General features: G+C 52.1%; 1 protein-coding gene across 15 annotated transcripts in view; it reads right to left on the bottom strand.

Annotated features, from left to right (window-relative positions):
- Positions 1-12,710, bottom strand: part of MAPT (microtubule associated protein tau) — a 119,292-nt gene that overhangs the window by 6,028 nt on the left and 100,554 nt on the right. For 11 of the 15 annotated variants that reach the window (XM_043904922.1, XM_043904920.1, XM_043904925.1 and 8 more), the window contains 3 exons: positions 7,170-7,262; positions 3,762-3,843; positions 2,160-2,272 (listed from right to left, as the gene is read on the bottom strand). In XM_043904922.1, the coding sequence (XP_043760857.1) occupies positions 2,160-2,272; positions 3,762-3,843; positions 7,170-7,262 (288 nt within the window). The remainder of the gene's footprint in view (positions 1-2,159; positions 2,273-3,761; positions 3,844-7,169; positions 7,263-12,710) is intronic. The other 4 variants (XM_043904923.1, XM_043904927.1, XM_043904934.1 and 1 more) reach the window with 1 other exon arrangement.

Below are 12,710 nucleotides of genomic sequence, written 5' to 3'. Positions count from 1 at the left end.
CAGGAGACTTGAGAGACACAGGTTCGATCCCTAGATCAGAAAGATCCCCTGGAGGAGGGCATGGGAACCCACTCCAGTATTCTTGCCTAGAAAATCCCATGGACAGAGAAGCCTGGTGGGCTACGGTCCATAGAGTCATAAAGAGTCAGACACAACTGAAGTGACTTAGCACAAACACAAGACCTTCATGAGCATCTGGTGAGACCAGGAAAATGTGTACACCTGCCTGCCTGCTCTCACACACATCTGACAATTTCTCCCTACAAGTTCAGAAGTCCCCATATCCCAAGAAAGAGCCCCTATTGTAGGGGCATTTGAATGTAGAGAAAAATCAGGCTCCCATCTAAGCTATATGCTTATTTTCGGTGACTGCTTTGAAAAAAGGACTCTTCCTTATTACTGTAACTGAAAGACCATTTTGACATACATTTACGTTCTTAAGAAAAATGTGACAGCCTCCTGGGAATGTCCCCAAACTCCCCAAGCTGAAAGAACTCGGGTGGCGGGGTTCCGGCACTCTGCTGCTTGTCAGCAGTGTTGCTCATCACAGAGCGAACTGGGACCGCACACAAGGAAACCCTCTGGGACCAGGACAGTGTCTTCCGGGCAGTGGGCAGGGCCCTCCCTTTCTGAGGCATCACAGAGATGAGTGAAAACAGAAGTCCAGACCTGGATTTGCCGCTAACTCCGGGACGGGGATGTTTCCGTCCGTTTTGCTGAAGGAGAACCCAAGGCTGAGAGGGCCTGCAGAGCTTCCAGGGGTCACGCCTCCAAGCAGAGTCAACCCCAGAGCTTTCCCCCGGAAAGAGAAGCTTCCAGAGTCAGGGGTAGCGACCTTCCATCACCCGGAATCACCAACACCCAGACCTACCCACTCATTCCATATATAATCAGTCAGACTCTCCAGGGTGGGACGGCAGTTTCATTAAGCTCCCCAGGGCAGGGAGGCCCTGTGTTAAACAGGGTGGGGGCAGCAATGGAAACAAGCTGGCCTTTTGCAAAAAAAAACCTTCTCATTTCCCTGGATCTCACATCTGATGGAGACCCAGGCATGCTGTATGTACAAGCGTGATGGTCAGGGAGAACTGTGGGGAGCCTGGACCCCACGCACCCCTCAGCCTTCGCGGGGCTCCATCACTGGTCATCAGGTCAGGTCAGCCCCGAGGTCTCAGCGCCAACTGCTGCTTTAAGCGCACTCAGTCCAGCAAGTGCCGCTCAGAAACCACACAGTCAGGCTTTCACCGCAAAGATGGAGTGTGTCTGTCGGTCCAGACCAGAGGAGGAGGAGGTGGTGGGTGGGATGAGGGGGAGGGAGGTGACTGCCTGGGGACCCCGGCTCCCGCCAAGTTTGGCCCAGCTGCCACTTCCGAGAGTGGGGCCCTTTGCACCGCACCGCTGGGCTGGGTCTTGGTTTCTGTGCTGGGACGGCCCTTCCGTCCCCGTCCTCCTCACTCAGCTGCTGGGAGGCACTGAAGACTGGAACACGAACCACTTGCAGAATTTCAGGGCAGGCACGGGCAGGAAACCCCAGAGGGCATTTTGCTGAATTTATGAAGAGAAAAAGCGCCGCCACACAACAGCATTCTGTGATGAGCCCAGAGGGAGGCCCTGGGGTTCCCCAGCCCCCACTGCACCCAGACATCCAGACCCAGGGCTTCTAGGAACCATGGGGAACACCCAGGTTCTCGGTCCAGTGGCCTCCTGATGGACACTTGCAGAGGCTTTGTTGAAACCTGGATTCCAGCATCACTGTTTGGCTCTAACTGCCTGTGACCTATTTAGAAAATAAGGTTATGTTCCCATGACTGGCTCTTGGTGACTGGGGCTGGCTTTGGTGATGGCTACTTCCTCTTGGGGGTGCTGGCCAACCACAGGGCCGAGGGCAGTACCTCTCACCTTTAACTGCACTGAAGAGTCACCTGGGGGCTTTAAAAGCTCCACTCCAGGTACCCAGATGGCTTCTGAGACAAACTAGTCAGAATCTCCAAGGTGGGGCGCCTAGCATCAAGGCTGTTAAGGCTCCCAAGGACGGTGAAGGGGAGCCCAGGTGGAGCCCCGCAAGTAGCTGAGAATCCACATCAAGCCAGTCAATACGGGACCCTCAGCTCTCCTGCTCTGAGACACCAGACTCTGTTACAGCCTCTACCCCGCCCCTTTACCTTTTTATTCCCTCCGCCAGGGACGTGTGTGATGTTATCCAGGGACCCAATCTTCGACTGAACTCTGTCCTTGAAGTCCAGCTTCTCAGATTTTACTTCCACTTGGCCACCTCCTGGAACACAACACACAAAAGGCACCGAGTCTTGAGTGAGGGCTAAGCCAGCGACTGCGTGCAGACGCCAACCTCGAGGAGGAGCTACGACCAGCTTTTATTTAGAGTGCGGTTTGGAACAAGTAGGTCCTTCCAAAGGGCTTGAAAACGATTTGCTTCATCTTCATTTTCTTCTTTTTATCTCACTAATCAGGGTGTACATAAAATATCTACTCAGCAAACTCTTCCTCCTTAGTGCAAAGGTAAAGGACAGCTCAGTTCAAGAGAAATTATTCTAAATTGGTCAGCTTCCAAGGAGTTGAGCCCTTCTATGCCAACATCCTGCAAGACCTCGGAATTAAACTGAAGGGCAAAATGCACCCTTCATAAGGAAGGACCCTGACATTTTCTCCCTCCTCAGACACTCGATGCCCTGTCCAAGTGTGGGAGACATGACCTGAGGAAGAGATGAACTACATTACTTTCTTTGGAAGGATGAAGCCACTCAACAAAGTTGCCTCACAGTGTGATGGGATGGTGGCCCCAGGAGAGGCAGAAAGACTCAACTCCCCCAAAATGTCCAAGGGAGACAGAAAATAATGACATTCTAGACTGCACTTCTGACTACCTCTCTTCCTGCAGTAATGGTTCAAGCCCCAGAGAGGGCCTAAGGCGGAAGCCTTGCTCTGGACTCTCAGGCAGGAGTTAGAATCTAGATCTGGGCTCTCCAAGATGGTAGCCCATGGCTACTTAAATTTTAATTTAATTTTTTTGGCTGCACCGCAAGGCTTGTGGGATCTTAGTTCCTGGATCAGGGAACGAACCTGGGACCGGCAGTGAAAGCGCCAAGACCTAACCTTTGGACCACTAGGGAGGTCCCCAAATTTCATTAAATAAAATTGGTTCATTTCCTCAACTGCACCGGCCACATTTCAAATGCTCAACAGCCGCATATGGTGAGCGGCTACCACAGTGAACAGGACAGGTACAGAACGTTTCTACTGTTGCAGAAAGATCTACAGGCAGCACCAATTTCTGCATGGCACGAGATGGAGAGGGGAAGGGCGCGCATGGGGAGTTCCACAGTATCATTTCGGCGGGGACATGGCCATGACCCAGGACTCCCCTATTGTAGCTGGAGCAGTGGCTGAAATGTCCCTCCTGTTGGCTGAGGACCAAACTGGGGACCAAATCCACGGAGCCAGTCTTCGGGGGCCAGATCAGGTCCTTCCCCAGCTTCAGAGGCCCTGTGCGCAGCCCGCTTGGAGAGCCGCGGGTCAGGGTTTAGCTCAGCATCTGCCCTCCCTTCTTACCTTGTCTTCGGCAGCCTGGTCCCACTCAGGCGCCACACACAGAGCCACACCTCCCAGGCCCCAGCAAGCTCCACCCCCAACACGCTCCTCGATGGCCCATCCCATCCATCCTTTTCAGCCACTTCCGGAGAAGGCACCGCCCCATCCGGTCCCGCCCCCTGGCCACCCCGCCCCGTCTAGCCTCCTACAAGGGCTACCTGGCTTATGATGGATGTTGCCTAATGAGCCACACTTGGAGGTCACCTTGCTCAGATCCACTGGTTTGTAGACTATTTGCACCTGGAGGGGAGAGAGAACGAGAGAGGGTAAAACAGGATTATTTTGTTGGGAGTGAAACACAATGAAAAGCAGCAGGCCCTGTTGTTGTAGCATTTCCGGTCTACCACGAGGCACACACCCTAGTACTGATGGGAAAATGTGTTGGAATTCTGCCAACCCTGCCCTGGGAGTGAAATAAATGGAGTGCCTTCGATCCCACAGGACAAGGACCCTCAGAGAAATACAGGGCTACCGCCCTTTGGGGCAGGGCCCACACCACTGGTTTGGCAAACACACGTGAAAAGGTCATTCTCTTTCCTGACATGAGATCGAAGGATCACATTCAGTGAGGACAGAAAAAGAAGGGGTCCGTGTGTGCGGCATCTGAAAAACCTTGGCAAAGCGAAAGAGCCGTGCCTGCTGGGCCTCCGAGAGCAGAGGGCGGGGTGGAGTGGTTAGGAGCACCTTCTCCAAGGAGCAGCTTCACGAACCCCAGCACTCCTACGGCAGAACAACGATGGTCAGCGAGCGGGGCCCAGTGCACTTCGGCGACCCGGGAAGAGTGAAGCGCCAGGCGGCGCCTGGGCACACAGCGTCCTGGACGGTTTGGTTCTTTACCGAAAAGAGCAAAGCCACACGAGCAGGACGGTCAGGCGGCACAGCAGGAATCACGGGTTTAGTGTCTCAGGGCGGCTCAGCAGACACACGCGGGGAGGCCTAAGGGCCCCAGGGCTCAGCCGGCCTGAGGGTCCAGCATGTGGCCCAGCCACACAGCCACCCCCCGGCCGCCTGGAGGAGACACCCCACAGGGACCCAGCGTCAGTAGAGGGGGTCTTCTTGAGGAAGTCTGCACAAAGCCATGACTGTGGGGGCCCCTGATGGTCACGGGGTGACACGTCCCTCGTGTGAGGTCACCTGAGGACGCAGGAGGCCAATCACCACTGGCTCCTGCTCCCCGCCCTGGAGTTACCTGGAGAGAGGAATGGCCTCCTGCCCGAGAATGGGTTTAACAAGCACATCAAGGAGGAGTTTTTATTTAGGTCTAAATCATCTGGAATAATCCCAAATTACGTTCATCAAAATCATGTTGCCGTTTGTCGATTACTGGCAGAGAGTTGATGGAGGCTGACAAGGCCTGTGTGCGTAGGTGTGGGGAGGGAGGCGCGGGGAGACCGCGCCTGTGGGGGTGGGTGGGTTAATGAGGGGTTCTGAGCCTGCCCTCCAGGTGGGGTGCTGGAGATGGGACAGGGGGCTGTGGAAACTACCCCCTCTTTCCTCGCAGGAGCAAGTTGAAGCAAAGGCTGGTGTGTGCGAGGCTTCCCTCTTCTCTTTTCAGCCTGTTTGGGGTGGGGGTGTAACCAGTTGCGGAGAAGGAGGGTGGCACTGTGTAGAAGGAAGAGGAGGAAGGGGGTAAGGCATGATGGAGGGCGAGGGAAGGGGAGGCGAGAGAAATAGGGGAGGGCGGAGAGGATGGGAGCCAGGACAGGGAGGTGTTCAGGCGGTTGAGGCTGGGGAGGGAGGAAGCCAGGCTCCGGAGTGAAGCCGGGAGTCAATCAGCAGGCAGGGAGAACCGGGGGAAGGAGCAGGGCCTGCCTGCTGGGAAGTTACATCCAAGCTGAGGAGGGGCCCCCTGCCAGGCCAGGGGCCCACCACCCCTCAAGCGCCTGAGGCTGACATTGCGCAGGGACTTATCACCCTCAGCCACCTTTCACCAGGTCCTACTGCAGCGGTCACGAGCCAACATCCTGTGGCTCTCTGCCGGGTCGGGTCCCAGGCTAGTCCGCCGGCCCGCAGAGTACAGGACAGACGGGAGGTGCTCCTGGGGAAGTCCCTCGAGGAAGCACTGCCCGCCCAGCAGCAGGCATGTACCCCCTCCCCCAGGCTTCCGCTGGAAGGAACGGTCTGCTGACTGCGGCCACTGGACCCCCGCCTCCAGCCCCAGCAGCACAACCTCCCATCAGCCGACCAGACACGAGTTAAAACCGGAAAGCACATGTCTTTCCTGCTCTGGCTGAAGCCTGCTGTCAGCAGGGAAGCCAGGAGTCAAAGCTAAAACAGCAATGTCACCCAGAGCCCACGGTCAGGCCGGCAGCGGGTGAGGGTGGTCCCCACCCCTTCTCTTGGCAGAAGACAAGGTGGCAGTGGGACAGGAGAGCAGAGACGGGGGGGCACTGGGGGGGGACACTGAGCAGACACTGGTGAGGAAGCGTTAGTGAAGCGCCATGCAGCAGCCTCGGGTGAGTGCCCGCCACTCCGGGGGCCACAAGGAGTCAGTGGCAGAGCCCGCCCCGGGTGCTCAGGCAGGAGGCAGCAGCACATTGCAAGAATAAACCCTCAGGTCTGGATGTGGATGATGTATGGGTAGAGGCTGGGCACTTTCTGGACAGAGAGCACAACCCCCCGGGCTTCCACTGTCATACAAACTACCGCCTCCCCAGCACTGCCAGCTGGGGACCAGATGCCTGCTCTTACAAGCCATCCTCCTCCCCAGGGGCAGACCTCAAAGGGGCTTGAATCTCCTGCTCCCCAGTATGTTTCAACATTTGCCTACGGCCGACCAAGAGAAGCTGGGGGAGCAAAGGGGCTGTGGAGAAGGAGGGCCGAGCCTCAGGATGCCGAGTCTGCACCCAGTTTGGTCACTTGGAAGGTACCGGCAGAGCTGATCAAGTGGGCAGGCAAGAATGAGGATGCCAGCCCCAAATCTCAGGGATGCATCCAGTGGGGAATGCAGGGAGTCCCCAGGGACACCTGGAGGCAGCCAAATTTCAAAGGGCTCCAAGCAGCATTTCTGTCCCTCTTAGCTGCCGGCCGCTCCCTGATGTACTTTTGTTGGGCTCTTTCGCATCTGGAGCTTCCGCCAAGGGTGGAACTGGTTTCAAACAAGAGCCAAGAGGCTTATCCCTCGCAGACGCAGAAGACAAACGGGAGCAGAGCAGTGGCTGGCCTCTGCTTGTCCCGAGGCAGGACTGTAAAGACCTTGGTGTGGGCCAGCTGTTCCCAGTGGAGCCCCTTAAAGCGAACCTACCCAGGTGATGGAGGAGGTGGTGTCAGAGCCCAGTCTCAGGTGCCACCACGTTTAGCTCTAACTCAGAGGGGATCCCCGTGAGCAGGCGCGACAATGGGGCTGGGAGGATCCCGCTTCCAGGAACAGGTTGGAGGACCAGTCACTCAATCTGCCCATGCAACAGGGCACCCCTCCTGGACCTGTGGGTGCGGGCAGTCTGGGCTGCGCTTACCCGGATAGACTCTGAGCCTGAGCATGGTTTATTCTATGCAATGTCTCGCAAGTACAAACACTCATGCCACTTAAACCCGGAACCACAGCTGGAAAGTGTGACGGTACTCACACTGCCGCCTCCTGGCACGTGTTTGATATTATCCTTTGAGCCACACTTGGACTGGACGTTGCTAAGATCCAGCTTCTTATTAATTATCTGCACCTTTGACAGCCAGAAAAAAGGATGAGTGACACACCACACCCAGACGTGTCTGCCCCACACAAACACACTCGCCACCTGGCTGCAGGCCCGGGGAGAGGAGGGCAGGCTGATTCACGCCTCCCTGGGGAGCATTCCAGAACTGTGAGTGGTTGGAGATGGACCCCACCTTACAGTCCTGGGCTCACAAAACAGAACCATCAGAAGTGGCTCTTCCCCTTCCGGGAGGATTGCAGTAGGGAGGCCTCCCCCGTCAGAGAGCACCTCGGAGGTGGGGGTCCACCAGGTTGAGATGGAGCAAAATGTGCTCAGTTACATTATTAAATGAATAAATAAAAGGTCCCCGCTGTGGCCTCATTCATACACCTACCAGACCCATCTGAACACTCACCAAGACCTTCACCTGGCTGTTCTCAAGTCTGTTAGGCACTGAAATCACCTGCAGGTATATTGTTAAAATCCCAGATCCTACTCCTGACCTTAGAATCTTGGGCTTCTGAAAACCTCCCCTGGTGTTTTGTTCTGGTTCAAGAATCCCTGACTTCATGGGGAGGACACGGGTAGATTTATGGAGAAGGTAAATCCAGACCCCTTCAGGGAAGGCCTGTGTCTCTTGGAAGGCAGGGTGAGTGCCTGCCCTTCCATCCATTGGCTGGTCCTCGTCCATGAACCCCCAGGCACTCAGAGGGAACAGTGCTCCCAGGCAACCTTCCCTAAGTTTTCCTGAGCAGGTGTGGGGATGGTAGAGACCACACTGTATTTCTGTGAGGCTCCCCTTTTTCCAGGCACCACGGAAAAAGTGTGAGGCTATATTCGGCGGGGAGGTGGGGGGGGTTGCTGATTTTTATCCAATTTGTCTGTGTATGAAATACACAGAGGAGGACACAGAGGAGGTGAGCTGAAGCACTCCACGATTTGTCTGCGAGAGCGGTGATGCATCATCACCGGGTGTCCCTCATCAGCAGGCCTCAGTGTTTATCAATCACAGGTATGAACAACTGCCAACTGAAGTTCCCAAAGAAGTACCAGCACACTCTCTAAAATTCTGGAAAAGTGGCATTTGCTGCCGGGGGGGCCCACTAACCCTGAGGCCGGGGGTGGTCAGAGCCTGGGCCTGGCTCATCTTGGGAGAAGGGTCCCAAATCTGACCCCAGAGCCAGCCATCAGGGGTCCACAGGTCTTCAGCCAATGGAGGAAATAAGGACGTGATAGCAAAAGTTATCCATCCTACCATTTTGATATTAAAATGGCCTTTTCCTCCAATAAGACAAACTTTCCCTTTGTTAAATTGTTAATTATTAAATTACATTGGTAATAGATAATATTTATTTTTAGATATCATTAACCTGGCAAGCTAAATACAGTAATTTTCTCTTAGGCTCCATCCCTGTTTTTTCCTTTTTTTTCCCCTTAATTTCATTGATCTGGATTGAAAAACCTGGGAAATACATATCTAACCCACCTCTTTGTTTTATTTTATGTTCCTTTAAAGTAAAAAGCTGTGTATTTTTTTCATTAAGTAACATAACTCTGTTCTTGAAAAACAGAGGTTCAAGAAAGTTTTCTTGCTACTCTTAACACAACCACTACTGCATTTTCTTGTACTCTTGAACTCTCATATATAAAAATAAAACTATCATTGTAGACAATAAATGTATGCATACTATTTTATACCTTGCTGTACCAAGTATTTGCCATGTTCTATAGTCATCAGAAGCATTAATTTAAAAAATGTCCTATTCCATTTTGTGCTATCTATGCTATCAGATATTTATATTGACTTCATTTTATTATTTTTTTTATATTGATTTCATTTTAAATAATACAAACAGCCTCACCATGGACATAGTTCTACAAGGAGTTTTTCCCATTTTGTGGATTTTCATAGCACAAAGTCCCAGAAATACAATTTCTGGGCCAAAGTTATAAATACTCTAAAAACCCTCCACACAATCTTCCAAATGACTTTTTAAAGGGTCTGATTAATTTCTCCTGTGAGCACTGTTGAGACAGTTTCACTATATTGACACCAGCATTGTGCAATTAAAAGAAATTGTTTTTATTTCCTTGATTAAAATAAATAGATTTGTATTGTTGGCTTATTCTGCATTTTTTTATTAAAATTGTTCCTTTGTTCTTTTTCTGTTAGTAGTTGTATTTATTTTTCTAGCATGCAAATGCTGACATTTTAATATACTTCCTTTGTAACATTTCTTCCTCTAACTTCTCTGGTTTTTGTTTTTTTGGGTCATGTCACGGGGCACCTGGGATCTTAGTTCTCCAACCAGGGATCAAACCCGGGCCCCCTGCATTGGATGCATAGAGTCGAAACCACTGAACCACCAGGACGTCCAGCTTCTCTGGTTTTAAGTGTAAAAACCATCCCTCATTTAGAGGCTGGATAAATACCTAACTCCATGTCACCCTTTTCGCCTGCCACCTTACTGATGAAGAGGCCATTTAAAACCCAGAGAAGTTCAGTGACTTTCTCAAATTAGCAACGGAATCCACACAGGAATCTAGATGTGGGTTTCTGCAGCCACGGACACCTATGTAACAACAGTTCACCTGAGTTGTCCTCAAGCCTGTTGTCTCATAAACTAAATAGAAACAAGACTCTCTCTAGGTGATTGGTGATGTCTCTCCTCCCAGCAAGGAGACAGTAGGCGGCACCTCAGCCCGGGCTTGAGCTGAGATGAGGAGGTGGAACAGGTTTTCTCGCCTGCTTCCTAGGGAGTTGCTGTCACCGTCTGCATAACGTCTTTGAATCGTTTTGTCCCACCCTCAAATTTCAAGGAGTCCCACATGCACTCCTGCTTTGGGTATCATTTTTTATAACTTTCCACTGAATAAGCTCCAGAAGCAGACTTGCCTACTTTCACAAGAGAAGTGGAGCAGTTTAGAATTAGAAAGCGCACACACACACAAAATAACAAAACAAGAAAATTGCAAAGACAGTTAAGAGAAGGGGAGGTCATCAGGACTGACAATTAGACTGATCATTACATTTAGCTCTGTGGAGAAGGAAATGGCAACTCACTCCACTATTCTTGCCTAGGAAATCCATGGACAGAAGAGCCTGGCAGGCTACAATACATGGGGTCACAAGAGAGTCGGACACAACTTAGCGACTAAACAACATTTAGCTCTGAGCTTCCGGGAAGTCAAAGCAAAAAGGGAAACGTGACGGGTTACATAACTCTCTAATTTGACAAAGAACACTGACCAGTTTTTCAAGGAGGATAGCCTTGTTTTCTGTACTAATCCTTACAAGAAAGTCATCAAATGACTCAAGAGACATGAAGCAATAACACAATGGGCAACAAACACAGAAATGTTTTCTCCAGGCTGCTTCTTGTTCCCACAAAAAAGGCAACAAACTTTTGTGGGATTTGGCAAGAGACATAAGGATATTTAGCAAGCAGACCTGAATTACTGTTAGTTCTCAAATTAAGTCAACACCCTTTACAGAATGGTAGATTTACAGAAAGGAAAAATAAAAAGGGGGAATGGTTGGCATTATGAAATTGGAATCCTGAAACTTAATTTCTCAACTAGAGTAAATGTGTGATATTCAGCCTCAGCTCTGGGCGGACACTGCAAATAGCCAAAAGGAAAAGCAATGTTTTGGAAGCTCCAGATTTTGATCGAGGAGACTTACTAGGCAAGGGACAAAGTCTTTGATCAGGGTTAGACCCTGGAGGAGAGGTTGGGGTGGCATGAGGCTGCAAGCAGGTCCACTTTGGTTTACTCCATTTCCTGGAGAACCCGAAATGGTTCCAAACCCACATCAGATCTTGTTCTGGTTCTGTTTGGGCTCAGATTTCTCGAGGTGCTCCAGATGGCCCAGCCCTCCCCTCCACCCTCAGGAGCTTCCAGGCTGGCCAGGTGTTCTTGGGCCGCCCCTGGAGAGGCCTGTCTCCTGCACTGTCTTATGCTGGGCCTGGCTTGGCCTCACTAGGGTCAACAGGCCCAGTGCTGAGGACTGGGGGCCGGGATGTTCTGGAGGGAATCTAACCTGGGGTGAGCACTGGACACCTGCAGCAAGCCTTCCCTTCAAGTCCAAAGTGGTCAGCTTGAGAACTGACACTGGAGATCAAATATTAGGGGAGTTAATTCCATAGACAGAGGAGCCTGGCGGGCTACAGTCGAGTGGGTCGCAGAGTCGGACACGACTGAGCACCACAGAGCACCCCTTTACAACTGTTTATACTGTTCCTTTAAACAGTGACTGATCCAAGAATCTTTAAAATGATGGAATTTACACAAGATTCTTTTTCATAAACACAGATGCTGTGGACGGGGAGACATGTCCAGAGGGTCTTAGAGTTACAAGGCTGCCCCCCAGGAGGGGCCCCGCCTGGCTCTGCACAGCCCAGACACCTCAGGTCAAGTTCAGTTGAGTCCCCGGCCCTGATCCAGGACAAGCAAACTATCCTAGGTACAGACTCACTTTATTTACTCCGCATAGATGTTCTACACTTATACTTTTAAAAACGAGATTTGAAACTTTGTCAACAAATGTAACAAATTTTTTAAAACCCGTCAGGGCTCCAGAGCCAGACACTATAGCATGCTATTGCCATCTTGTGGCCATCTGGAATATCGCAGCCCAAGCCTGTCCAAGCCCTGCAGCTCTGGTGGGTTTCGGTCCTGCCTGGGGGGGCCTTCGCATCCCAGCTCCTGGCTGGCACTTTCTCAGAGGAAGTGACTTTAGCTCCATCTGCTCAAAGCCATCCAGACCACGTCCCACACTCTAGTCATGACTCTGCAAGTCTCTTTTCACCTTGGAAACCACAAGGATCCCCCCAGTTCTCCTTACTTGGCCGCCTCAGCCCCAGTGAACTCCTTCTCTCTCACTCTGGAAGGTACCTGGGCCCTCTGCCCTCCACTGACCCCACGGAGAGGCTGCTGAGGGTGGTGCTGCCTTAACCTCGGCTGGGCCCACACTCACCCTCTTATTCAACACCCGCTCCGCGACTGACTGTGGAGCCGGAGGCTCTGCGGGGGGTGCCCGCCACTCTCCCTTTCTCTTCTCCATCCTATGCTGTCCGAACACAGGAGACCCAGCGGGGACCTCCCTCTATCAGCTGCTAGCTCTCCAGAGCTCACGTGTAAACACACAAAGCTCCACCCTGACCCACGCCCCTCTGCCACCCCAGCTGGTGCCAGTTTTAGCTTTATTTTGCTTTCCTTCTCAGTACCTCCAGGTGCAGTTTCCCACAAGTCTTTCTCGATCTGCGACACCAGCAGTAAATGCGTGGGGGCAGGCGGATACGAGAACTGTCCTTTTAAAGACTTGATGGTTCCAGACAAGGATCTTCTCTGCTTTGTTGCTGACAATTGCGTGCAACACTTCACCACGTAGGTGACCCTCAGTGTGGGGAACCCTCAATGGTGCAGGCTGCTCCCTCCTGCATTAGCTTCCCTGGCCAACCTCTCCTTTTGCCT

This window comes from Cervus elaphus, chromosome 5, assembly GCF_910594005.1.
Source record: "Cervus elaphus chromosome 5, mCerEla1.1, whole genome shotgun sequence".
In the NCBI taxonomy this organism is placed as follows: Eukaryota; Metazoa; Chordata; class Mammalia; order Artiodactyla; family Cervidae; genus Cervus; species Cervus elaphus.
This window is presented reverse-complemented; position numbering and strand designations above follow the sequence as displayed.